Here is a 24,137-nt window from a genome sequence, read left to right as displayed (position 1 = left end):
GTTTATTTCATCTATTTCTACATTCTGATTAAACCACCCATTTAAGAAGGAACCAAACTGAAGCAGAAGAGCTCTGAGATGAAAAATTGTATGTTGTTCCCACTCGTCTCTAGGAATCCACTTAAGGTCACTGTTTTGTTTTAGGTTTAAGGTTTTTCTGTTTAAGGATGAGACCTGGATTTATTTCATAGAATCATAGAAAAATTTGGAGGGATCTCTGAAAGTCATCTAGTTCAACCCTCTGCTCAAAGCATAGCCAACTCTGAAGCTACATCAAGTTGCCCAGGGTCCTGTCCAGCTGGGCTCTGAACACCCCATGGATGGAGGTTGCACGGCCTCCCTGGACAAACCACGACCAGTGTCTGACCAGTTGCATGTTTAAATAAAAATAATTTTAAAAGTCCTTGTATTGACTTACAGCACTGCTTGAAAAGAATGTCACTTTCCTTTCTGAAACTGTTTTTTAGTTCATTGTAAGTCTTGCGTATATCCACATCACATAATTCAGTGTTACCTGTTCACCTGAGCCAAATCTATCACTGGTATAAACCAATGTTTAGGGCCCTCTCCACCAGCTCAAAGCACGCATGCCATCCTCATCCATCTGCACACTGCTTCACATACAAAATTCATCGTTGTTTGAAGGGAGGAACTCTCCCTGATTTGTAGACGGATTGTCCCCCTCCACATTGTTGTTTCTTGACAGTAGAGAAAGGAGTGAGAAGTGGGCAAGTGAGGAGCTGGGAACACAGAATTCCTGGATGAATGTTGTGTTAGAAACTACAATGTGTGAAGAATTTCCAGAGATACTCCAGAGCTAAGTGAGGCTAAGAGGCAAACCCATCTTCCAGGACTGTGCTGGACAGGGCTGCCGCTACCGAAACAGAATGTGTGCTATGAATTTCTTACAGTCTGCTGTCCCGCATGTGTTAAAGGTTGATTCACAATCAACATACATGCGACAGTATCTGAGAATGCAAGTTAATTAGTCCCAACAGGGCTGGCACTCAGCAAGTTCTGGAAGGGCCTGCTCAGGTGAAGAACCGGGCTCCAGGGAATCATCTTTGCCAGATATATCGCGGTCAGAAATTTTCTATGTGGAAGTCAACCTGCAGAAGATTTTTAGCATTGATTATGAAAGTGGCAAATAAATAACAGATTGCATTAATAAATTCTAGCAGCTGTTTCACTGAGAAGCTGAAGTTTCACTGAGAATATGAGTGTCCCTATTCTAAGGCAAGTGCTGGGAGTTTAGCGAGCCCCTTTTTCTGTCGGTTTTTCACACCACCGGCGCACAAATGTAGCTCCTCCCTCCCACAGCTGAGAAGCCGGTACCAGGGGAGGCAGCCGTCTCCACCTTCCCCAGATTTGGAAGCAAGCTTCACCGTGAGACAGCCACCTCCGCGAACCGGGCATGTCCCCCCGCAGAGCAGTCGGTCATTTTGTTAAAGTAACAGTCGAAATGAAATTTGGAAAGTGTGGCATAAAAGGGGAGGTGTTTACACTTCAGAATGATAGTTTTTAAGCCTTCTTTTTCCATTTTTAATATTGATTTCAACGACCTAACTAGAAGCTCTGGCTAGGGCAGGGCATCCCGCCATTTCCGCCATTGCCGCCACCCTCGCCGCGGCCGCTGCTGAGCCCGGCGCCACCGCTCCTGGGCCGGGGGTGCCGGGAGAGCGCGTCCTCCTGCTTCCCGGCAGGAGATCCAGGCGGGGGAGGACACGGATCACAACCAGTATTAGTGAAACACCTTTTATTAATTCAAGTGCGAAGACTATCACGCTGTGGGCGTACTGCGCCCCTGCATCACCGTCCCTCCCCCCGGCCCCCGCCCCGGACACCTCCCCCGCCCAGAAGCCCGCCACGGCGCCCAGTGGGGCGCCCGCCCGGCCGCTCCCTTAGCGCCGCCCCGCTCCGCCCCCGCAAGGGGCGCTGGGTGACGCCGTAGCCGCCTGACCCGGCGGGCGGCGGCGCAGGCGGGCCGGGGCTCGGCTCGTGGAGCGGGGCCTGGCTCGGTGAGCGCGGCCGCGGGGTGTGGCTCTCCCGGGCCGGCGGGGGCTCCCTGCAGAGCTGGGGCTGCGGCTCCTCCCGCGCCGGGCTGCGGTGAGGGGGGCTTGTTCGTTTGGGTCAGGGCGGGAGGTGGCGGGGTGGGCACCACAGCGCGGCCGTCGCCTCGGTTGCCCCCGGGCAGTGGCGGGCGGCGTCCCCGAAGCGAAGGCGGCACTGCAGTCAGCGCTCCGGTCAGCGCGGGCGGGGGTGGCCGCGTGAGCGGCGGGGAGTCAGGAGCCGGGCCTGGGCAGCGCCTGGTGGGGATGGCGGCGGGGCCCGGGGGGCTCGTATCCTCTGGCCGCGGAGGCCGGCCGGGCCGGCCCCGAGGGAGCGGGGCGTCCCGCTGCCCTGCGCTGCGGGGGGAGCGGCGGTCCGGGCTGGGGGTGCTGCCCCGCCAAAGCGAGGGCTGATGGCAGGGAGCAGCGGGGAAGGGTATGGTTAGGCCAGGTTCAAGTAGCCATGATAATAAATAATTGTGTGAGTGTCTCCTTGTGGTGCTGAGAGTTATTTGTCAAAATAACTTTGGAAAGCTGCTCCTTGTATTTAGTCTTTTTTAAAAGATTCACGTCGGACAGTTGGGGCTGGAGTTGTTTGAACATGCAAGAATCTGCCGGCAGTGATGGGAAGCCGGCAGACACGCAGCTAATGAACAAGTGTTAAATAGCAGCCTTACGTAACACTAGATTTTCCATGATGTTGTTAGAGGCTTTGGCCACAGAACAGGAGATAGAAATGATGTCTTTGTACTGCAGTGCTGTGAAAAATGTGAGTGCTGGACAGCACAGCTGCATGATGAAGGCAATTCTCTGCCCCACTGTTCTTTCACTTTCCTTTTTAGAGAAGTGCCAAGTAGGCTCTCAAAGCATAAAAGCTCTGCGTTGAGAGCATATGATTGAAATACAGACCAAAGAGTCAGGAAGGAAGCCTATTTATTTGGACAAAAAAAGGCTTGAGACAGCAGTGGTATGGAGAGGAGGAAAATTAGATGTGCTGGCTGGGTGACTGTGGGTGCTTGGGTGCTGGCTTGAGAAGATGGTGTAGGTTGAAATGTCAGAAGATGGGAGTTTACCAAAGCCTTCAGTAATTTTGAGAGTAAGAATTACCATGTTAGATCAGATCATTGACTTTCTCTGTTGTCTTTTATATTACCTAGCCTTAGGTACTTAAAAACTAGCAGCAGGCCACCACTTAATGAAAAATTTAAGGACTACTTTAAACAAACTAATTTAAATAAACCAAAAGCAAAAACCTGTAAATTTCTGAGCTAGTACCTGTCTTGTATATAGTTTACATCCTTTATAATATTTGGTTTAATTCTGTTTGTTCTCTAAATTCTTGAAAGTTACTAATACTTTATTAATTGCTCTTTCCCTACAGAATAAGGTTAAACAATTCTGTCTGCATGGTAGTTCTTCATCCTCTTCATCTTTGGAATTAGTGGCTAATAGAAAAACAGTTGACGTGTAGGAAGAGCACTTGGATTAAGAAGTTTGGTTTGGTTTTGCTTTTTCCTCCCCTGCACCCCCCAGGTTTCAAAAGTAGTGAGTTGGAAAGAGTGTCCTACCTCTGTCAGTCAGGATATTTAATCCTCTTAATAAGCCTTAGGCTTCGTATTTGCCTTCTGGCGGTGAGATCCACTATTGACCTGTTTCGTTTTTGTTTTTTTTTTTAATCCATTATTTTTTAATGAAGTGGACTTTGCTGCCTCAGAGGAAGGATGGTTAGCCAGATAGTTGAGATGTTAGCTTACAATATCAAATCGAGTTTCCCCATTGCACTGTAGCCTCCCTTGGTCGAATCACTTAAAACCACAAAGTATATCTGTACTGATAAAAGGGCAAAGGAATGAGCTCAGGCACTGGATTGATCTGTGATTATCTACAGTGCCTGTTAGCTGTTTTCTTAGCTCTGTTTTGGACCAGCATTCTCCAAGACAAGTTCCTCTAAATCTTACTTAGCACTAAGTAGTAGAGATCTGGGCCGTAGGACCACAGGTTGTATTTAGTGGTACACGCTTTGCCATTCATTCCAGCTTTGAAACAGAGGAAATAAGACTCTGCATCATACAGAAATGGATTACAGATAGATACTAAAACATGCAGGGCACTTAAATACCGTATTAAGATCATAGACTGAAAATAGTAATGGCGGAGGATCTTCCTTGCATGTGATCAGATTGTTACTTAATGTTCTGTTTCAGAGAATATTTCTTCTTGTATCGAGGGAGCAAGCCAGTTGGCTTATTTACTTTATGCCATCCATTATTTTCTGTTAATTTTAATAAATTAATAAGGATTAATTCAGTTCAGCTCTTGAGGCTGACTTTTAGTTATCTTGTGTTAAACTTAAAATCTACTGTGAATTCCTTCCTCCATTTCAGAGTGCTTTGCCACCCAGATGGTGGTAACTGTGCTGTACGCATATTGCAAACTTGGGACATTTCAAACAATCAGAGATGAGTTCCAACACTCCCACTCCTCTGAATTGCTGAATCAGCTTTTGTACCTCCGCCATGCACAGCCATGCGCTAGTGCCGTGTATGTGCTGACATCTCTGTTTTCTTACAGATCTTTTCTAGTGTTAATAAAGATTGAGCTTAGCAAGAACAGTGGTGTTGACAGTATGATGAGCATACAGTGAAGAGTAAATGAATTCACTATTAAGTTGAAATGTAGGTATGACTTCAGGATTTTACTTGATGTCTTTTCTTGTTATATGCTAACAATCACTAGCAAAAGAATTATTTAAAATCTGTAAAGTATCTTTACCTTAGCCTCTGCCAGCAAAACCAAAAAACATGGGGCAAAGTCGGCTATGGTGCTGCAATTGTGTTCACACAAATGAACTGTTTACTTAAAGCCTTAAGAAGAGACTTGTTACAGCATTGGATTCACAGGCACTAAAAATGTCAAAACACTAAAGTTTGCTCATAAAGAAGTAAACTGTGATGTTGGGTTAGACTGTGTCTTTGTCAGTCTTCTAAATGTCTGTGTTTTGGAAACCTGCAATAGTTTTTCAATCAGAGTTCTTTACTGTTAAATTGTTTTTCACTTTTATACCCTTCTTAAAAGGAAAAATGGATTTTTCATTAGTAAATACAAGTGTTGACACCAGATGATGTGGTTTGGGAGTCCCTAGTTCTTTTTGCTAATTTGACTCTGCGTATCTTAAATGGTTAATGCCTAGATCATAAAATATATGACGTGTTTAAGTATAATCTTTCATGTAAGGATCCAGCTGTATTTGCAAACTTGTTCGAGTTCTTTCCAATTACTTTCATTGTAATTGCTTGCTGTTGTGCTGGTCAGAAGCACGCCGATAACTTCTAAACTTGATGTCCTTGGTGGTTATTAAATACACACATTTTTTTGCTAGTGTTGTTCTTCAGCTTAAATCAATGATGCTGAGCCTATTGGCAGCAAGTGACTGCAGTCAACCAGAAAAATCTCCTCCAGCCCAAAATTTGTTTTTCTGCTACGTGATGGAATGGGCAGCGAGCCTGGTGGCTCGAGTCGCTGGGTATCTGCTCCGCGTGGTCTGCCTTCCCAAGCTGTCCCTGTCATATTCCTAGCTACTTGTCTGTTGTTGGACTGAAATCATGTGTCTTGCCTTTTGCATGACATGGGATTCTGTTGCATCATAAAAATACAGATGCGTTCCAGATTACGTGGCACTGCTGTCCTGTGACTGCAGATGGATCAGTCACATAAGTGCTATCTGCATTTTGATCATGAAGGATCTGGGAGAACAGCACAGCATTCCCTCTTTGCCTTTTTAAAATCTTTTAATGGCCTGCACTTCTGAAGTTTGTCTGTTTTTGTTGGAGTAGAGGAAGGTTACTTTCCAGATTTTTGTTTGTTTGTTTTCACTTTATTGGTAGTTAGACTAAAACGAGAAGAGACATTAAACAAACATAGGTACTATTTCAGGATTTTATTAAAATTTTGGATTTTAATAGTTTCTGCTTTCCTGATTTACTTTCTTCTTTTCATCTGCTGTATTTATAGAGACTAATCCAAAGTCTTTGCCTTTGGTTTATTGGCTAAACCAAACTTGCCTCTGTCTAGGGAAAAGTAATTCACCAGAAAAAAAAAGACAGTAACCTTCTGCACACCTCGTCCTGTTCTGGTTTTCTTGAATGTGGCTCAGCATTGTGTGAAGTCTCACCAGTGCTGCATACGGTGGCATTCATGCTTCTGTGTGTGTAATGGGAGTATTTTTATTTTTGCACTTGGGATTTTACTTACCCCCACGTTTTCTGTAGCTTACTGTCATAGTGATTGACAGATGTCTCTAGATTTTTCTCCTTTCTTCCATCCAGCTTACAGCAGGGAATTGTTGCATACTCTTTCATTTTTAGTTAGTATCCCATTTTTGTTGTCCACAATCATTACTGTCTTCTAGTATAATAACCTGATTTTTCTGAAATGGCAGTGCCTCTCAACACTGTCAGCAAAAAATTTCACTGGAATTTTTTTGCATCGTGTATTGTAAACGCTATCTTAGTCCAAGAATGATTTGTATTTGCTGCATTTGGCCAAGACTGAAGACTTGCATTCGATTAAAACAGTGATTTTACACATTTTAGAGTTCAAATAAACCTATTGGATTATTTTGTGCTCTTCAGTTGTTGAAGTATACATGAGGCGGTTTGAGGAATACATTCCAGAATAGACATAGTACCTGCAACCTTTTATTACATATTGGTACTTCAAGCTTTTGTGACCTGGGGAGCAAGGAAAGGAAAAAAGTCATCTTTTTTGCTTTATAAACAATATAAAGGAAATACGTAATTCCCTGTTGTCGTTTTGTAAAGCCCAGCTTTAGCTGTTCAAAGTACTTCTTCCCAGTTCTGTGTGTTGATGTTAGTTGAAGTTTATCAACATTTGCTTAAATCTGTTGAGTGCTTTCTTCCCTTAAATTATTTAAATAAAAATGTACTGAGTATGTAAGTTTAGCCTTTATTTAAATAGACAAAATGTTAACTGAATTTTTTAATACCTTAGAGGGTTTTTTTGGAAAATATCAAAAGTTAGATTTTTAATTTTTTTTTTTTTTTTTATTCCACTGTTTGCTACTGATCTTAAAGATGGAAAGTTTAAGATCAGGCGTGTCCATATTCTTCTGTGGTTTAACTTTTAAGAATTACATGTCTGTGATGGAACCAGCTGTGATGGTTATAAATTCCTTGCTGTCTTGGAATCATGCAAGTCTGAAGGTTATCATAACATATCAGACCCTAAAGCAACTAGATAGCTTTCTGCTAATACATGCAGTATGGTAATCACTAGAACACAATTAGAAGGCATTTTGTTCTAAGGGAAACTTTGTTTTGTTTCATCTACAAATTCTATTACTAATTTTTATTCCAATTTGCAGTAATGGAACAACTGCAGGATCCAGTTATGCAAGAAGATGCAAATATTAAAGCAATTAATGAAGAGTACAGGAAAGCCTTTATTTTTATCAATAAAGGACTGAGTACAGATGAACTGGGTCAGAAGGAAGAGGCAAGAAGTTATTATAAGCAAGGGCTTGACCACTTACTCCGAGGAGTTAGCGTTCCATCACAGGGTCCTGCATGTGTAGGGTCCCAGTGGGAGGCTGCCAGGCAAATGCAGCAGAAGATGAGGGAGACCCTCCACAACGTTCGCACTCGGCTCGGCATTCTAGAACAGCACACCTCACCTGCGCAAGCAAGTCCTGCTGCGATGGATGCCCCCGCTGAGCTGCCCAAGTTGTACCCATCCATTCCTTCCAAAGAAAAGCCAGAAAGACCCCCAGCCCCTAATTCTCTGTTTGTACCAGGTCAGCCACCTGCAGCAGATGGAAGTGTTGCAACTGTGAGCCAGGGGCAAATTCCAGCTATGAGTCCGTCATCTGCAAAACCTCTTTGTCTGCCAAATGAAGCACCTCCTGCCTATACTCCTCAAGCTACCAACGGCCATTTTACTGTGTCCTATGGCACAGACTCTGGGGAGTTTTCTTCTGTAGGTGAGGACTACTACAGTAAGTGTACTCAGCCACCTCCCCTTCAAAACTTGGGAGTGGATGCAGATGAGCTGATCTTGATTCCCCAAGGAGTACAGATATTCTTTGTGACTCCTGATGGGCAGGTTAGTGCTCCGTCATATCCCGGATATCTACGCATTGTGAAGTTCTTGGATACAGATAGTGAGATGGCACAGAATCGTCCACCTGCATTTCTTCAGGTAACCAGAAAATAATTTTCGACTTTAATTAAATAAAGCTTTAAAAGGCAATCTACTTAAGTTCTTGCTTTACTGAGCCTGAGTCTCTATGTGATATGGGAGATGTTGCAGCTGTTGGAAAAACTGTTTTCTGCAAATATACACACTTAGGGCTTTTTCTGTGAAAATCACCTCTGTGTCTTCCCAAGGCTGTCGAGTATGGACCGTTGTGGTGAATTCAGTTTTCTGAAGGAGCTGACTTAACATGTCTTTTGATTTTGTAAAATTAACTTCCCTTTCCTCACATATGAGAAGACATGTTGATTCACCCGTTGTAATATGTCAGTGTTAAACGGGGTTGCGCTACCCACTTCAGTCTCAACTAGTGATAAGGTATTGCAGTTAGGACAAACGGTAATTTGGAAATTGAGTTCAGACTCTGAACTACAAATGAAAAAGTGTCCTGGTTTGAGCTAGAACAGAAACAATTCTGTTCAGTGATTTTACTTTTCAGCTAAGTCTTGTAACTTCACTTTCTGCTATTAACGGCGTGTTTTTGCAGACAGTGACTGCTTCTAGTAGTGACAGTGCTTGATGTTTATAGTTACTGCCAAGGAATGGTGTGCAGAAAGGCTCTTGCTAGTACTTGCTCCTATAGAAACCAAAGACACTGCTGAATTTTGTGTTGCATATTGGAGTGCCCTAAGTAAAATGGTCATAACCAAGCTAAAAGGTTGCACTGTCAGGGAGGAGCCAACCAGACAGGTGACCTAAAACTGACTGACTAAGCATTCTGTCCCATATACGTCATACATGGTATAAAGACAAGGGATCACAAGGGTTAAGCCCTCTTCTCCAATGACCATCTTCGGAGAAGGACTCTGTCGGTTCTTTTGTCGTGGATCCTGATCCGTGCATCCCTGAATCCAGTTGCGGAATCCATCTCCTGCAGCCTTTTCCTGTCTGCTGCCGAGTCCAGCCTGGGACTGCCCCAGTGCCGGTCCTGCAGCATCAGTGGTGACGTATCATCATTGGGGTGTGGGTTCAATATTGGTTTTGTATATATTTGTATATATTTCATTATTCTGTTATAAGGAGTATTATTTTTCTTGTTTCATTAAAGCCGTTTCAGTTTTCTTTTCCAACACCTGTAAGTCTCTCTCCCTTATTCTCTTTCTCTTTCCTTTCTGGGAGGGGAGAGGCGTTAATAGAGAGCATCTGTCATTTGTTAGTGGACAGCCCAGCCCTAACCTGTGACAAAAAGATGCATCATTTTTTCAGTCCATGCTTGCTTCATGTGGGCATATTCTGTAACATACATTGTGTTTCTGGTCTGGTTTCTGACTTTGGATCTCCTTGTTGCCGCTAAGATTGGCTGTTGGAAGTCTCATCAGTGAAGGGGAAACTTGGAGGAGCAAACGAAAACTGCTTCCTGGTTTTGAGTCTGCTGGTTCACCTCCACCTGCGTTAGCAGTCTTCAGCAGTCTGCCAGCAACAGCCATACCTTGTCTTCATCCTATCCTGTAAACCTGTCCTGAGATCTACAGGAAGTTACAGGCGCTGTGAATCCTGACTTGTTTGGCAGTACATTTCATCTGCTTCTACACCTGAGCCTCAAGACTGAACCTCAGTCAAGAGGCTACCAGTCTGAATTATAGTCCTGTGAATATTAGTATTTTTTTCTACCGTGGACTGTCAGAACTAATCAAGAATTATATTTCTGTAGTCATGTGGGTTTTTGTTTTGGGTTATTTTCCTTTTCTTCAAGATGGTATAAGGCTTTTTTATTTTTCTTACTAAACTCTATGGAAAATCAAGGTCGTGGTGCTTATCAATACATTCTGCCTGTCTTTCTTTTTAAAAGGGTTCTTTAATTCCTTTATGTACTTAATCTTTTCTAGGTTTGTGACTGGTTGTATCCTCTAATGCATAACCAGTCTCCTGTTCTGTGCTGCAATACCGGAGTCTACATGTTCCCTGACACAATGTCCCAGATACCAGGGTCCTACGTGGGAGTAGTGCTGTCTTCAGAACTTCCAGCAGCTGACAGGGAGCTGTTTGAAGATCTCTTGAAACAGATGTCTGACCTTCGAATCCAGGTAAATTTCTGGGCTGCTTGTTTTAAGCCAATAAGGAAAGGTGTAAATGATCAATCTGTTCTCCCATTTACAGTTAGTTGTGTAAAACCGCAAAGTTCTGTGTCTCAGTTGGTAAGTTCACCAGTGAGAAACAGATAAAAGTAACCAAGATTATGCAACCTAGTAATGAAACTGTGGGCCCTGTGAGATGGGAGGACAGAAATTTTAAAATACTAAATTGTAAGCACAGAGAGGAATTGGAGACCATTTTGTATATCTTCTCTATTTTTCCAAAAGATAACATAGGACCCAAAATGAAACTTTGTGTTCAGGAGAAAGCACGTTTTTTCCTCTGTGTGTGCACACACATGCACACACACTCTCTGTGTAGTTTTGATGATACCATTCTTGGAACATTGTGCCCAAATGTGTTTTCAGAAATGTTAAGCTGCTTCAGAGAAGACCTGTGAAAATAGTATGTATCTCAGAAATCTCCCTTCAAATGGGATCTCAAAGTAGATAAAACTAGTGCCTTATTGCAGTAAGATATTGACAGATAGAGAAAACAGAAAAAGCCATAGTCTAACAAAGGTGCAATAGGATACAGTGACTGAAAACAAAGTGAAAAATGTTACCGTAAGAGCACTGGAGCACTGAACGGTAATCAATAACTACTTAAAAGCTCATAGCAAGATTTTATCTTTTCATGAGACAGAATCCTGTTGAATCACCAAGATTTGAATGCAGTGATGATGAAGGACCACTTTGCCCCGTGCTATGTGAGCGGAATTCTGTTATGGTATAAATCCTGTTGAGTTCAGTAGGGAAATTCACTAGCACAGGAAGCCACTAATTTTTACTTAAAAGGGAAAAGTACTACAGAAGTACGTGATGTTTCAGTGCAGAACTTACTGGATAAAATTCTGTCATCTTTCCTGCATAGAAGTAGTTCAAATTTGATATCTCAGTAGTTCCTTATTGTCCTAAAACTCCATGTTTTTGTTAATGTTCCCTGATACGATGTCACAGGTGCCAGGATCCCATGAGAGAGTAGGGTTATCTTCAGAGCTCCCAGCAACTGAGAGAGCGCATTTTGAAGATAAATTTAAACAGATGTCTGGCCTCAAAGTCCAGGTAAATTCCAGGTCACTGATTCCAAATTTTTATAGTTTAAAAAAAAAAAGACTGAAATACATGTTAGAACTGCTGAGACTCCAGACTCAATTGACAGCAGCAATGTATGCTGTGCCCATGGGGTTTTTTTGGTTGTTTTTTGTTCGTTTGTTTAAGAGCTGAGCTGAGACAGCTACTGCAGGCTACCACATCCTGCCACTGTCGTGGTTTAGGCCCACCCAGCTGGCAAAAAGCACCACGCAGTTGCTCACTCACTCCTACTGCCCCCTCCTTGGTGGGATGGGGAGGGGAAAATACAACCAAAAGGCTCGATACAAAGGACAGGGACGGCTCACTCACTGGTTATGGTCACAGGCAAAGGACAGGCTTGACTCAGGGAAAACACCATCAATTTAATTTGACCACCCTCAAGGATAATGAGAAATACAAACAGGTCTTAAAAACATCTTCCCCCAACCCCTACATCTTCTCAGGTTCAGCTCTGCTCCTGATTACCTCCCCCCCCCCAGCAGCTTAGGGGGACAGGGAGTGGGCGTTGCAGTCAGTTCATCACAAGGTGTTTCTGCTGCTCCTTCCTCCTCAGGGAGAGGGCTCCTCACAGTCCTCCCCTCTTCCAGCATGGGGTCCCTCTCACAGGAGACAGTCCTCCCAGTGATGGGCTGCTCCAGCACGGGCTGCCTCAGAGTCACGGCCTGCTTCGGGTGCAGACACCTGCTCTGGCCTGTGGTTTTCCATGGGTTGCAGGTGGGTATCTGCTCCACCACGGATCTCCATGGGCTGCAGGGGGGTCAGCCCACGAGCTCACCGTGGGCCACAGAGGAATCCCTGCACTGGCACACCTCAGCCTCTCCTTCCTCACTGACCTGGGTGTCCGCATGGTTGTCTGTCTCCCATCCTTCTCCTCTCCTCCACTCCCAAAACAAAATACACACAAACAAAGAAGGTGTCCAACATATTTTCCCCCTCTTAAATGTGTTCATTTGCAGAGGTGCCAATTGGCCTGGCCTTGCCCAGAGGCAGGTCCAAATTGCAGCTGGGGGAGCTTCTAGAAGCCTTTTACAGGAGCCACCTCTGTTACTCTGTTACCCCCTCCCAGCTACCAAAACCCCGCCAGAGACAAACCCAACACAGCCAATCAGCTGATTTCTGGAGTTTTAAACACTGCGATATAGCACAAGAATTCCAAAGCCTAGTCTGATGGCCATTTCACGTATCTGTTTTACTTGGTGCTCATGAGGACTTAACCATATTTAATATAATTATAGTATTGAGTCACCTGTCTTATTAGATAATCCATTTCTGCTCCTTAGTGTAGTCCTTAGAAGTCCTGTTGACTGTTTTTTCTACATAGTGACCCAAACTGTGGTGTAACTAAATTATATCTGGAACATAGTTTGGGTGTTTCTGTTGGGTTTGTTTGTTTTTCAGCTGTAGCTGTGTCTTAAGATTATTTCTCCAGCCCAGCCCCCAAAGTGTTTCAGTCACATGCTAAAGACATTTCTTGACCGTGAGATTTCACGCTGCTGTCAAGCAGTGACTGATGATACAGTACATGTCAGTGATAGGTCGTTAACCTTCTGGGTAGCATCCTTCTAAGTCTTCATCTACTCTTTTCTGTTAATGTTGGGGTTTTTTTGTTTTTCTGCAACAGTCTTCTTTGTGCAATACCCTGCTTTTATTTCCACCAAATGTTTCGGGGGAATCTAAGAATTCCACATAATATCAAATACTATTCTATATTGTGTATTCTGTTCTGCTTGTACATTTCATCTATGAATGCTTTTATTTAAACCCTTCTAGAGTAAACAAAAAGGAGTTTTCTTTCTGTCCATCATTAACTAGCAGTATTTTCAATCATTGAAATGGTTTGAGTTTTTTACTTTTACATTGAAAGAGTCCTAAAAATAGAATCTTAACAAAAACCTGAATCTGTTACTTTTTTTTTTTTTTTTGCTTTCTGTAATTAAAGTTTAATTATACATTGTCTGTGAACTTGTAAAGTGATTTTACATCTTTTAGAAACATTAACCAGACTGTGGTGGTGGTTGCTCTGTTTGAATGATTAACACCTACTCCAGAAACTCTAGTGTTTGACATGAAATCGCACAGAACCTATCCAGCCAACTTTACATGGGAAGCAGTATCGTGCAAAGCTGGATGTGTTCCTTGGCTGTGCCAGTCTGCAAAAGCATGAACAGCACGTGGAATGAATAATCTCTTTTATTTCTGAATTTGGGAGGAAAAGCTGAGGAGCAAAACAACCAGAACAGCTGCATTCTTTTAGTGCAGCTGGATTATCTGACCAAAGACTGCAGTTCCCGTACTGAATAACAACAGAGTTGACTTCCCTCTGAGAATATAAGAAACTTGTCCATCTATTATTTTTATCTTTGTTCCTCGTTAGCTTGTACTGTAAGTTTTTCCTACTTACTTATTTGACTACATGGTCGAGTTGGCAAGCAAGTCTTTTCATTGTAACTGAAGAAAGTGTACAGAAAATGCTAAGCTGTCTGATAAGCTTTTTTGAATGCATAGAAATGCTGTGCAAAAGTAACTGAATCACAAATTTCCCTTGTTTCTGTACACTTACCCAAGGAATATACAGCATTGTCATTATTTCATACTGGATCTGTATGATCTAAAACAGAAATCCTGGTGATATGTTGAAAGTAGATTCTCAGATGTTTACTTTTACTTGTTAGCCTTCAGAAGCTTCTAGTGATGCAGTTAACTTGCCTCAGACTGTACATATCCAACCGCAGCCTGAAGGAGCGGAAAATCAGAAAGAGTTGCCAGAATGGAGTGAGAAAGTTGCCCATGGAATTTTGTCAGGTACTGTTGTAATAACACGGTTGTGTTGAATATAAACGTCCGTGAGTAACATTTAAATAGTATTTTTGCCTAAATGCATGTGTGCTGGTAGAAGCTGAGGGGTCAGAAGTAGTTGTTCACCAATTCCAGTTGTGACCACCTAAAGGATACTTTGATAAGCTTTATAAAAATAGTTCTGAATTTAAATCCATTGCCAACAGTCTTGTTCATTGTAAATGAGTTAAGCTCCTCATTTGACTATATGTGACGATTTTGCCCCTTGTGACTCAAACCACCATGCCAGAATCATAGAATCATTAGGTTGAAAGAGAACTCTAAGATCAAGTCCAACCATCAACTTAATACCACCGTGCCCACTAAACCATATCTAGAAACGCTTCATCAGCATGTTTTTTGAACACCTCCAGGGATGGTGACTCCACCACTTCCCTGGGCAGCCTGTTCCAATGTTTGACAACTCTTTCAGTGAAGAAATTTTTCCTAATGTCCATTCTAAACCTCCCCTGCCACAACTTGAGTCCGTTTCCTCCTGTTGTGTCACCTGTTACTTGGGAGAAGAGACCGACCCCCACCTCACTACAACCTCCTTTCAGGTAGCTGTAGAGAGCGATAAGGTCTCCCCTCAGCCTCCTCTTCTCCACACTAAACAACCCCAGTTCCCTCAGCCGCTCCTCATAAGACCTGTTCTCCAGAAAACCTCACCAGCTTTGTTGCCCTTCTCTGGACATGCTCCAGCACCTCAATGTCTGTCTTGTAGTGAGGCGCCCAAAACTGCACGCAGCATTCAAGGTGCGGCCTCACCAGTGCTGAGTACAGGGGCACAATCACCTCCCTACTCCTGCTGGCCACACTATTGCTGATACAGGCCAGGATGCTGTTGGCCTTCTTGGCCACCTGGGCACACTGCCGGCTCATGTTCAGCCGGCTGTCGACCAGCACCCCCAGGTCCTTTTCTGCCAGGCAGCTTTCCAGCCACTCATCCCCAAGCCTGTAGCTCTGCATGGGGTTGTTGTGACCCAAGTGCAGGACCCAGCACTTCGCCTCGTTGAACCTCATACAATTGGCCTCAGTCCATCGATCCAGCCTGTCCAGGTCCCTCTGCAGAGCCTTCCTACCCCTAAGCAGATCAACACTCCCACCCAATTTTGCGTCATCTGCAAACTTGCTGAGGGAGCACTCCATCTTCTCATCCAGGTCATTGATGAAGATATTAAACAAGGCTGGCCTCAAATAGAACAATTTTACTCCTGTATGAGCAGTTATATTAAAGCAGGCATCTATTGTAATTTCTGCAGATAAACATTTTTGGCCCTCTGAGAACCTTTGGAATATACTAATGACCACCAGCTGATTTTAAGAAATATGAATCTGTTAGGATGACTAGAGGGTTAGATTTTATGTTTTCAGAATGTTAATAGCCTTGAGATGTGCAGTTCTGTCGCTTCTGACCCAGCTGGGGCTTGGATATCTATTAAAAAACTGATTGTCTGTATTAAGCTGACATTTGGATGAAGGCTGGCTATATTAAATAAAGCAAATTGAAAAAACGTGGGTGGTGTAGGAGCAGAAATCACTGCAGAAATTCACGCTGTCCCATTCAGGGAATAATGTAATTGCAGACTGTAATCAGGACTGTTTCTGAAGTCAGTGTTGCAGAGGCAGATGAGGGCAAGCTGTAGGAATTGTAGCCTGTAAAATTGTACATTCTAAGAAAAACAATTTTTGCCTTGAAGGTGCATCTTGGGTAAGCTGGGGCCTGATAAAAGGAGCAGAATATACTGGTAAAGCTATCCACAAAGGAGCTTCTAAACTGCGAGAACACATTCAACCAGAAGAAAAACCTGTGGAAGTCAGCCCAACTGTAGCAAAGGGACTTCATGTAGCAAAACAGGCTACAGGAGGAGCTGTGAAAGTCAGCCAATTCTTAGGTAAAAATTTCCATCTCATAGTATATTATATTCTTGCCTTAAATAATATTTTGTAAAAGAAAAGCTGGTTTCTCTAGCCAGTGAACTGGAGGAGAGACTGACCTGATGAAATCCAGTAGTTTGTGCCTAGTTATCTCCTGCAAGAGACATGGTTTAGGACTAATGTTTATTATATGGCCTTGAAGCATCTTTTTCTTTCCTAAAAGAATAGTCTGTACAGTGTTAAGTTTGGTATGATTTTCTAAGTTTTAGACAGTTAATTCAAAATGGTGTATTTCTTCTTAATTTGATAGCCATGTAGTTTAAAAGCTGTACTGTCAGTGGTCACTAACATACTGCACCACTAGAGAATGTGTCTGTACGTGTTTTTGAACATGCACACCTGAAATAAGTCTATTAGACTGTGTGTAAACTTTCCAGTAGAAATGGCTTGGTGTTCAGAGGTGCTTGGCAACTTCATCCTGTTATTTATTTGCATTAATGTTTATATTCAGTGTCTAGTGACTCATCCAAGTTTAAAAGCAAATTGTGCTGGATGTTATAAAGCTACTTTGAAGAGCTGGAATGATTGTAAGAAAGACTTCTCCAGAAGACAAGTCAGGAAAGAAACCCAGCTTGTTCTCTATCTGCAAGTTGGAGATAACAAAGCAATGGAAACGGTTTCTTGAAATTTGAGTGTGAGATCATAGAGTCATTCAGGTTGGAAAAGACCTTTGAGATCGAGTCCAACCAACCCTACTCTACTGAGTACACCCCTAAGCCATATCTCCAAGCACCACAGCTAAATGACCTTTTATGTCATTTAGATGTGTATGTATTTCTTTTAAAGTGCTTTTTAGCCATAAGACCAACCTTACTTGTTTCTTAGGAACTGGACTGTGCAAAATCTGAAAAATAAGGTTGCTTCTGTGTCGCTTGGGTACTTAAGTGTGGATTAAAGTCTGTCTTTCAAATAAGCATATTTAAATAGAAGCAACACTTAAGACTTCAGTGAAGCTTACTTTGAATTAGGAGTAAGGATTTTTAAAGAAAGATGGTTTATGTTGTTACTAAATAATCTGCATACTATTGTTTTATGATAGTTGAGGGAGTGTGCTCTATAGCAAGCTATGTCGGAAAGGAGCTGGCTCCACACGTGAAGAAGCATGGCAGCAAATTAGTTCCAGAATCCCTTAAGAAAGATAAAGATGGCAAATCTACTTTTGATGGTGCTCTGGTGGTAGCAGCAAGTGGAGTTCAAGGTAATAAAAATTCCTTACACTTTTTTAATTGCATTTTTCTCGACGCTATGAACTCAAATAAGCTGCTCGTTTTTACAGGGTTTTCAACAGTGTGGCAAGGTTTAGAAAGTGCAGCGAAGTGCATTGCTAAAAGTGTTTCAACTGAGACTGTAAAAACTGTCAAATACAAGTAAGTTATCTTTTTTATTGGTTTCATCTTGTACAGCATGTTGTTATTGTGTTTGAATACTAGCAAAAAAAAAGCTTATGAAAGTGCAGGGAAGCTAACTGAAATACCTGCTTTGCTCTAATTATGCAGCACATGATAAGCTGCTAAGGGCACAGTAATGAGCATCTCCTGTAAGTAAAAATATGAAATGAGTAAATGATTGTGGTATTTTTTTAGCTCTCTTCTAGAAGTATTACAGCTTCAGTCTATGTTACAAATAATGTTCAGATTTATATCTTTGCTCTACAGTATAATGTCATTATGAAAAATGTTACTGGTTTAAACGTCTCAGCTCTGATCTTGAATTTATGTAAAAGCTAAATTTAAGTAAAATGGAAGAACTTGATCTATCAGCAGGTCTGACTAAAGCAAGGAGGTACAAAAAAGAAAATTGTGTAAGGAAATCTAGGGCATAAATAGCAATGATAGGGTAGCCTTGACTTGCAAAATACACATGTTCTTAAAGATGATGGGGGAAGAGGATAGTAACATTTGGGATTAAAATGATTTTACTAAGATGATGGAAAGACCAAAGTTGAGTGCCTGTACTGGAAGATATTGTGGAGAACAAGGTAATATACTGAAATAACTGCCAATGAGATGAAATGCACCCCTCAAAAAAAGTGCAATAGGTATAACAAAGTGAAGAGTAAGCAAAAGCAAGTAGGTAAATGGAATCGGTGGTAAGTGTAGCAGAAGAGATGTTAAAAAGGATTTCTGACAGTGCATACAGGCTGCTAGCAGAAGGTAACAAGGTAAACGTCAGCATACAGTATTAAGCAGATGGCGTTCAGGGTAGTGTCATGATGCATTTCAAATAGGAGGCCAGATAGAGTTCTAGTGAGTTATGCTTTATTGCTATTGTTTGTTTCAGTAGGAATGTCAGGAGGTGTTGTACTGGGACTCATTTCACATAAATGCACATTAATGTTTCTGGTTTAGATATAAAAGTAGGAAATGTGAAGATGAGCAGTCAACAGCCTCTAAGAGTGAAAAACATTAAGTAATTAAATATTGCAGTTACAATTGAAAATATTTGATAAGTGATCTTTAAAATCTGTCTATATAAATGTATTAAAATGCTACGTAATGCCTCTTGGAAGCTGTTTTTTGTTTCGGTGACAAAGATTTCTGCCACTCAAAATACTTCAGTGAATGAGATAAATTCCACTTAATGGAAATAAAGCTAAAGGAGCATCATCACAGTGTCTGTAAATCAACAAAGCACTCAGCTAAAAGTTAGCTGCAGTTACCTTTGCAGATGGAATTATACAGAGAAGCTTATCCTATGTGCATGTCAATCAGAACTGGGGGAAAATGTAGCTTCAGAAGTAATATTTCGGGCAAAGTACCATGCTATTACTTTGGTGGGTTTTAACAGCAGTTTAAGTAACTGCAGTATCTACATCTGCCCAGCTGTTTCTAAAAAAAAAAAAAAAGTTACAATTGATGCAATTGCAACAAGCAAACTGAAAAATCAGTTGTCAGATATTAAGAAATTGTTAGTCTAACTGTATTGGATAAGCGACTGTCTTACTTTAAATGAGGTTACCTATTTCACTGATGTTATATAAAATTGCCTTATGATGTTCCTGAGGTGAAAATAACTAACCAAATTGACAAATACTGCACTTTTGCTGTGAGCTTAAGTCTGTGATCTGCAAATCCGATGCTGGTGATTAACGGCTGTTGCTCTATCAGAGAATCAAAACCAAAAAAACCCACTAATTCGTTTTAATCAGTTTCATTGTTGGTTCCAACCATTATGCCATGGCTGCTGATACTGATACTGCAATAGATTTTTGGATTCTTTGATCTTCTGTGCTTCTCTCTAGCCTTATTTTGAGGTCTCCAAAGAACCTCTGGTCATAAGAAGCACAGGGGAAAAAGTAACTCCGCTAACTGCCGAGATTCTAATGCTGCCAGAAATACTTCCCTTTGGCCTGGTTTGTCTGATTACAGTGCTCTCTGGGGGAATGTCTGGCTGCCCAGAACAGTTGGAGTTACTGCACTCGCTGTATTCTTCTCCTCCTTCAGTATGCTCTCTCTGTGGGGAAGAAGTTCATTTCTTCACAGTTCAGTAATTAAAATGAAACTGCTGACTTGCCCCCTAAAGTATAAAGAACCTGGACCCACAGCCCAGTGGAGAGACCAAAGGTTTCATCTCTTAGTAATTTTCATCATATCATAGAATAACAGAATGGCTTGGATTGGAAGGGACCCTGAAGATCATCCAGTTCCAACCCTTGTGCCATGGACAGGGACACCTTCCACCAGACCAGGTGGCTCAAAGCCCCATCCAGCCTGGCCTTGAACACTGCCAGGGAGGGGGCAGCCACAGCTGCTCTGGGCAACCTGCTCCAGTGCCTCACCACCCTCACAGTGAAGAACTTCTGCCTAATATCTAATCCAAATCTCCCCTCTTTCACTTTGAAACCATTACCCCTCATCCTATCACTGCACTCCCTGATCAAGAGTCCCTCCCCACCTTTCCTGTAGGCCCCCTTTAAGTACTGGGAGGCCACTGTAACGTCTCCCGAAGCCTTCTCTTCTCCAGGCTATCCTCAAGATAGCTTTGTTGAGCCTTTTGGAGTCTCTTATGACTTCTTCCCCTCACCCTTCCCCTTCACCACTTTATCGTTTCCAGGTCACTTTGGATAAGTTTTCGCTGCACAATGGATTTTTTTTTTCATAGGGACCTTGCTACCTCCAACATATAAGCATAGCTGTGCCAGCAGTTCTGTCTACCCAGGAGAGATGTTAATCTGTCTGGGTTAATTGGCTTGAGCACAGTGGTGCTCTGCCTCAGTGAGCCTGCTCTTGGGAATTTGAACTAACATGCCAGTGTGTTGCTGTTACACCAGACATAGTAGCGTATCGTGCTGTGTAGACACAGGCAAAGGTGATATAGGACAAGTACTAACCAAGCACTATTCTGGCAGTGGTGGTACCGACTGAGAAAAAATATGCCTGAGGTGATTCCAGTCCCTTTTTCTGTAACAGGTGAGAAGGCAGGACAGTGTTTGCCCTCCCTTCTCTTCAGTGCTGCCACCCATGGTACAGACCGAGAAGGTTTAGCAGCTGCAAGGGCCTAGCTGTGAGGACTTACATGGGGATAGGGGAGGGTATTAGCAATTTTACCTAAGAACTTAGGTGAAAAAATGCTTAGGGGTTATTGCACACGACTTCCCTGACCCCCTCCCCCTTCTTATGGTTCTATAGATAAGCCCTCTACTCTTCAAACCTAGAGAGGAAGGAGGGAGAAAGACTTGAAGGTTTTTTGAGGAAAAAGGGCAGAAGGATATTGGTATCTTATAAAGAGTAATCCTTCTGATAGAGGAGCAGCCCTTACTCAAATGGCTTGGTAATTTCTAATTTTATTTAGACATTCAAGCTGTGTGCTTATTATTTTTTCTTGGTAATGCTTAAATTTTTGCTTTCGAAAGAATTCCAGTGAAGATTAAAATACTAAGTATACAAATCTACAAAACTGCTGTCTTTTTTCAGGTATGGAGATGCTGCTGGCCATGCTACAGACAACGCTATGAATTCTGCAATCAATGTTGGTGTGACAGCGTTTAACATTGACAACATTGGTATCAAAGCTGTTGTAAAGAGAACTGCAAAGGAAACTGGCCATGCTGTGTTAGATGAATATAAAGTATTGGATAATGAGAAGAAGGATAAAAAATGAAAGCAATGAAATATTTCTCAAAGCCTTACATTAGAGATGAAACTTCCTATTTAGAAGTAACGACATTGCTAATCTGCAATTTAACATAAATCACACTGTATTTTTCAAGCAACTTTTACTTAATTTGACATGAAAATGTAAAAGTAGGGAGGGCATTCGTAGAAGGAAAAATGAAAGTTAATTTAACTCCTTGTTCTGTATTGAACAAGGGTTTTAAACAACTGGATCAGGGTTTTAGACAACTGAAAGGGTAGGAGTTTGCAGTTAAACTTGCCTCTGTAAGCACTTTTTCAAAATATAATATGGACTAATAGATTAATATAGAAATACTATTATGAATATTTTTGTAATAATTTATATTTGTAAAGAAGGTGGTGGTACAGAACAGGACTGGTAGTTTTGTTTTTTAACTAACCTTAAGAGTTAGTTTTACTAAAACAGCCTTGTCTTATTTAATATGCAGTACTAAAATAAGCTTTGTGTTTCCTTGCTTTGTAGAGAATTTCCCTTTTCAGCTGCCAAACAGCTAATCTTATCCAAAGTTTATGTTAGAAGAAATGAAAGATGAATCTCAGGTAACTAGGTGTTTATTCCCTTTAAAACTTTTTTTTTTTTCCATCCAGCATATAAGCAAACCAAAGATATCAAGCATTTCTTCTAAAAGAGAGTATTTGCCACTCTAGAAAAATGTATTCTCCTGTTGACTCCATAAGGAATATGCAAAGATTATTTGAAATTGAGATTTTTGGGTAGAGAGGATAAGTCTGGTTTTGCATAAATTATTTTTCTGTAAAAACATTCTGTAGGGGACAGTAGGAACTTCTATGCATTCTGTGCTTTTCAGCCAATCCAGAAAGATTCAGTCTATGTCATGGCCTCCTAGTGAGAGACATTCTGTATCTGCTTCAACAAGTAGTTCTAACAGTCACTGTCTTTATTCCATTAAATTCGTAGTTGCACAAGGTGTGTCTTTAAAGGGTATGAAGACAAGCCCTTTTACTGAAGAGAGGTGTGTGGAATAGAGTAGACACTACTGAGTAGGGTTTTCATCCTAGTGCAGTGTGAAATAACCCCATACGTAGAACCCTTGAGATGCTTCTACACGGCTGTTTATTTAACTGTTCATGATTGAGTTTTACAGCTGCTACACATGCCAGTACTGGCTGGACCAGCAGCAAACAGAACATCATCAATTTACAACCTATCTCTGTTTCATGTAAGTTGAGAAAATAAGTATAAATGGTTGTTAGCAAATGATATTTGCATCAGATTGAAAAAATACAGTAACACCTAATGTCTATTAGATGGTAATAGGTGCACATTTGGTGGTAGCTACTGTAGGTGCGTACTTACGGTGAGAAATGTGAAACAAAGGATCTAACCACTTGAAGTGTAACTGATTTAGGGAAATAAAGATGAAATTAAAATTGATAAATCTGTGCTTGGCCTTTTTACGATGTGAAGCTACTGTACAGATCAGTGAGTGGAAAGACTAGGACTTCTTCTGAAGTAATAAAAGAACAGTGTTGAGGTGTATCTACGATAGAAACAAGCTCATCAGAGCTTAAAATATTTCAAACTACAAAGGTTCATCAACAGTACACTACAACAATTTCTGTTACTACAGTCTGTCACTTGCCAGCAAGTGTAACCAGTTTAAGGCTACTAAAGACTTCACGCTAGCAAAAGCATTTTTGTTGTTACAAATTGCATTTACAATAGGGATGTATGCACTTGTATCTTCCTTCACCCTGCCATGTTGGCTTTGCATGTAGCTTTTAGTTTCATCTATAAACCATTAGAACAACAAGTTGTATTAAAACAACAGTTAAGATCAAAGTGTTACAGTCTTCAAGAGACCAACTTGCAGCATACTGAGGAAAAAAAAATTCAATGCTACTGGTATCGAGCAAGCATTGTCCTGGTCAACCTGCTGTTGTTCTCTTCACATGTACTCAGTCTTTCACATTTGTCTCAAAGTAGATTAAAGCTTTTTTTTTTTTTTTTTAATAATGCCTACCCCATTTTACAGTTTTTACTGTGATAAATCCATCACTTTTCCTTTTACATTGTTCCAAAGTTTAGTTAATTCTCACTGCTGAAAGTATTACGCTGTTGAACTTACCCTGCTTCAGCTGTCACTACTTGGGCCCTGGGCAGCAAATCCATAGGCTTCTCCCCACTTCCTCCACCGTATACAACAGCCTGCACATGCTTACTGCCTTATCTGAGCTCTCCCTTGCCTACAGTATACACACACTAAGCTCCCTAAGCCTTATATCTTAGGTTTGTTTTCTGTTCCCAGCTTGGTTTTCTTTCTCCTTTGAACACTGAACATCTTTTGATGTATGGCAGTCCTAGACCTAGTCTTACTAATTCTGTTTACTGAGTGAACTGCTACCCAATTTCCTAATTTTCCATTGCTATTTCTAAATTAATGTATTCAAAGTATCTTCTGCTACAATATTGGTCTCAAGTCTTGAGAAGATTTACTTTTAAGGACCTGTAAGTCAATCTAAGCTACTGCCATCTCTGGCATCTTCATCATTCCGTAGGTATAAACCACTCTTCTTGCCTCAAGTCTAAACCCCTGCATTTGAATGGATTCCTCTAGATTCCAAGGGTTGGTTGATTTAATGGTTTGTTTAATGCTTGTTTAAAAAACCCTTGGGTTAGCCTATTTCTTAATATTTCCTGACAATCTGTAATCCTTTAAAAAGAATTGGTAAAACTACCTTCCAGTAAAACACGCTGACCACCTCACCATAGAAAGGTGTTA

The 24,137-nt window shown here is 41.6% G+C and overlaps 1 protein-coding gene across 1 annotated transcript; it reads left to right on the top strand.

The window, feature by feature from the left end:
- The first annotated feature begins 2,004 nt into the window (after positions 1 to 2,004).
- SPART (spartin) lies at positions 2,005 to 21,475 on the top strand. Its single transcript, XM_086481896.1, has 9 exons — positions 2,005 to 2,018; positions 7,432 to 8,264; positions 10,145 to 10,342; positions 11,351 to 11,455; positions 14,158 to 14,287; positions 16,021 to 16,215; positions 17,298 to 17,456; positions 17,535 to 17,625; positions 21,172 to 21,475. The coding sequence occupies exons 2-9, from the start codon at positions 7,434 to 7,436 to the stop codon at positions 21,356 to 21,358; spliced, it is 1,896 nt and encodes a 631-aa protein (XP_086338022.1). The 5' UTR covers positions 2,005 to 2,018; positions 7,432 to 7,433; the 3' UTR covers positions 21,359 to 21,475.
- Positions 21,476 to 24,137: the final 2,662 nt, after the last annotated feature.

This window comes from Leptosomus discolor, chromosome 1, assembly GCF_034619465.1.
Source record: "Leptosomus discolor isolate bLepDis1 chromosome 1, bLepDis1.hap2, whole genome shotgun sequence".
In the NCBI taxonomy this organism is placed as follows: Eukaryota; Metazoa; Chordata; class Aves; order Leptosomiformes; family Leptosomidae; genus Leptosomus; species Leptosomus discolor.
This window is presented reverse-complemented; position numbering and strand designations above follow the sequence as displayed.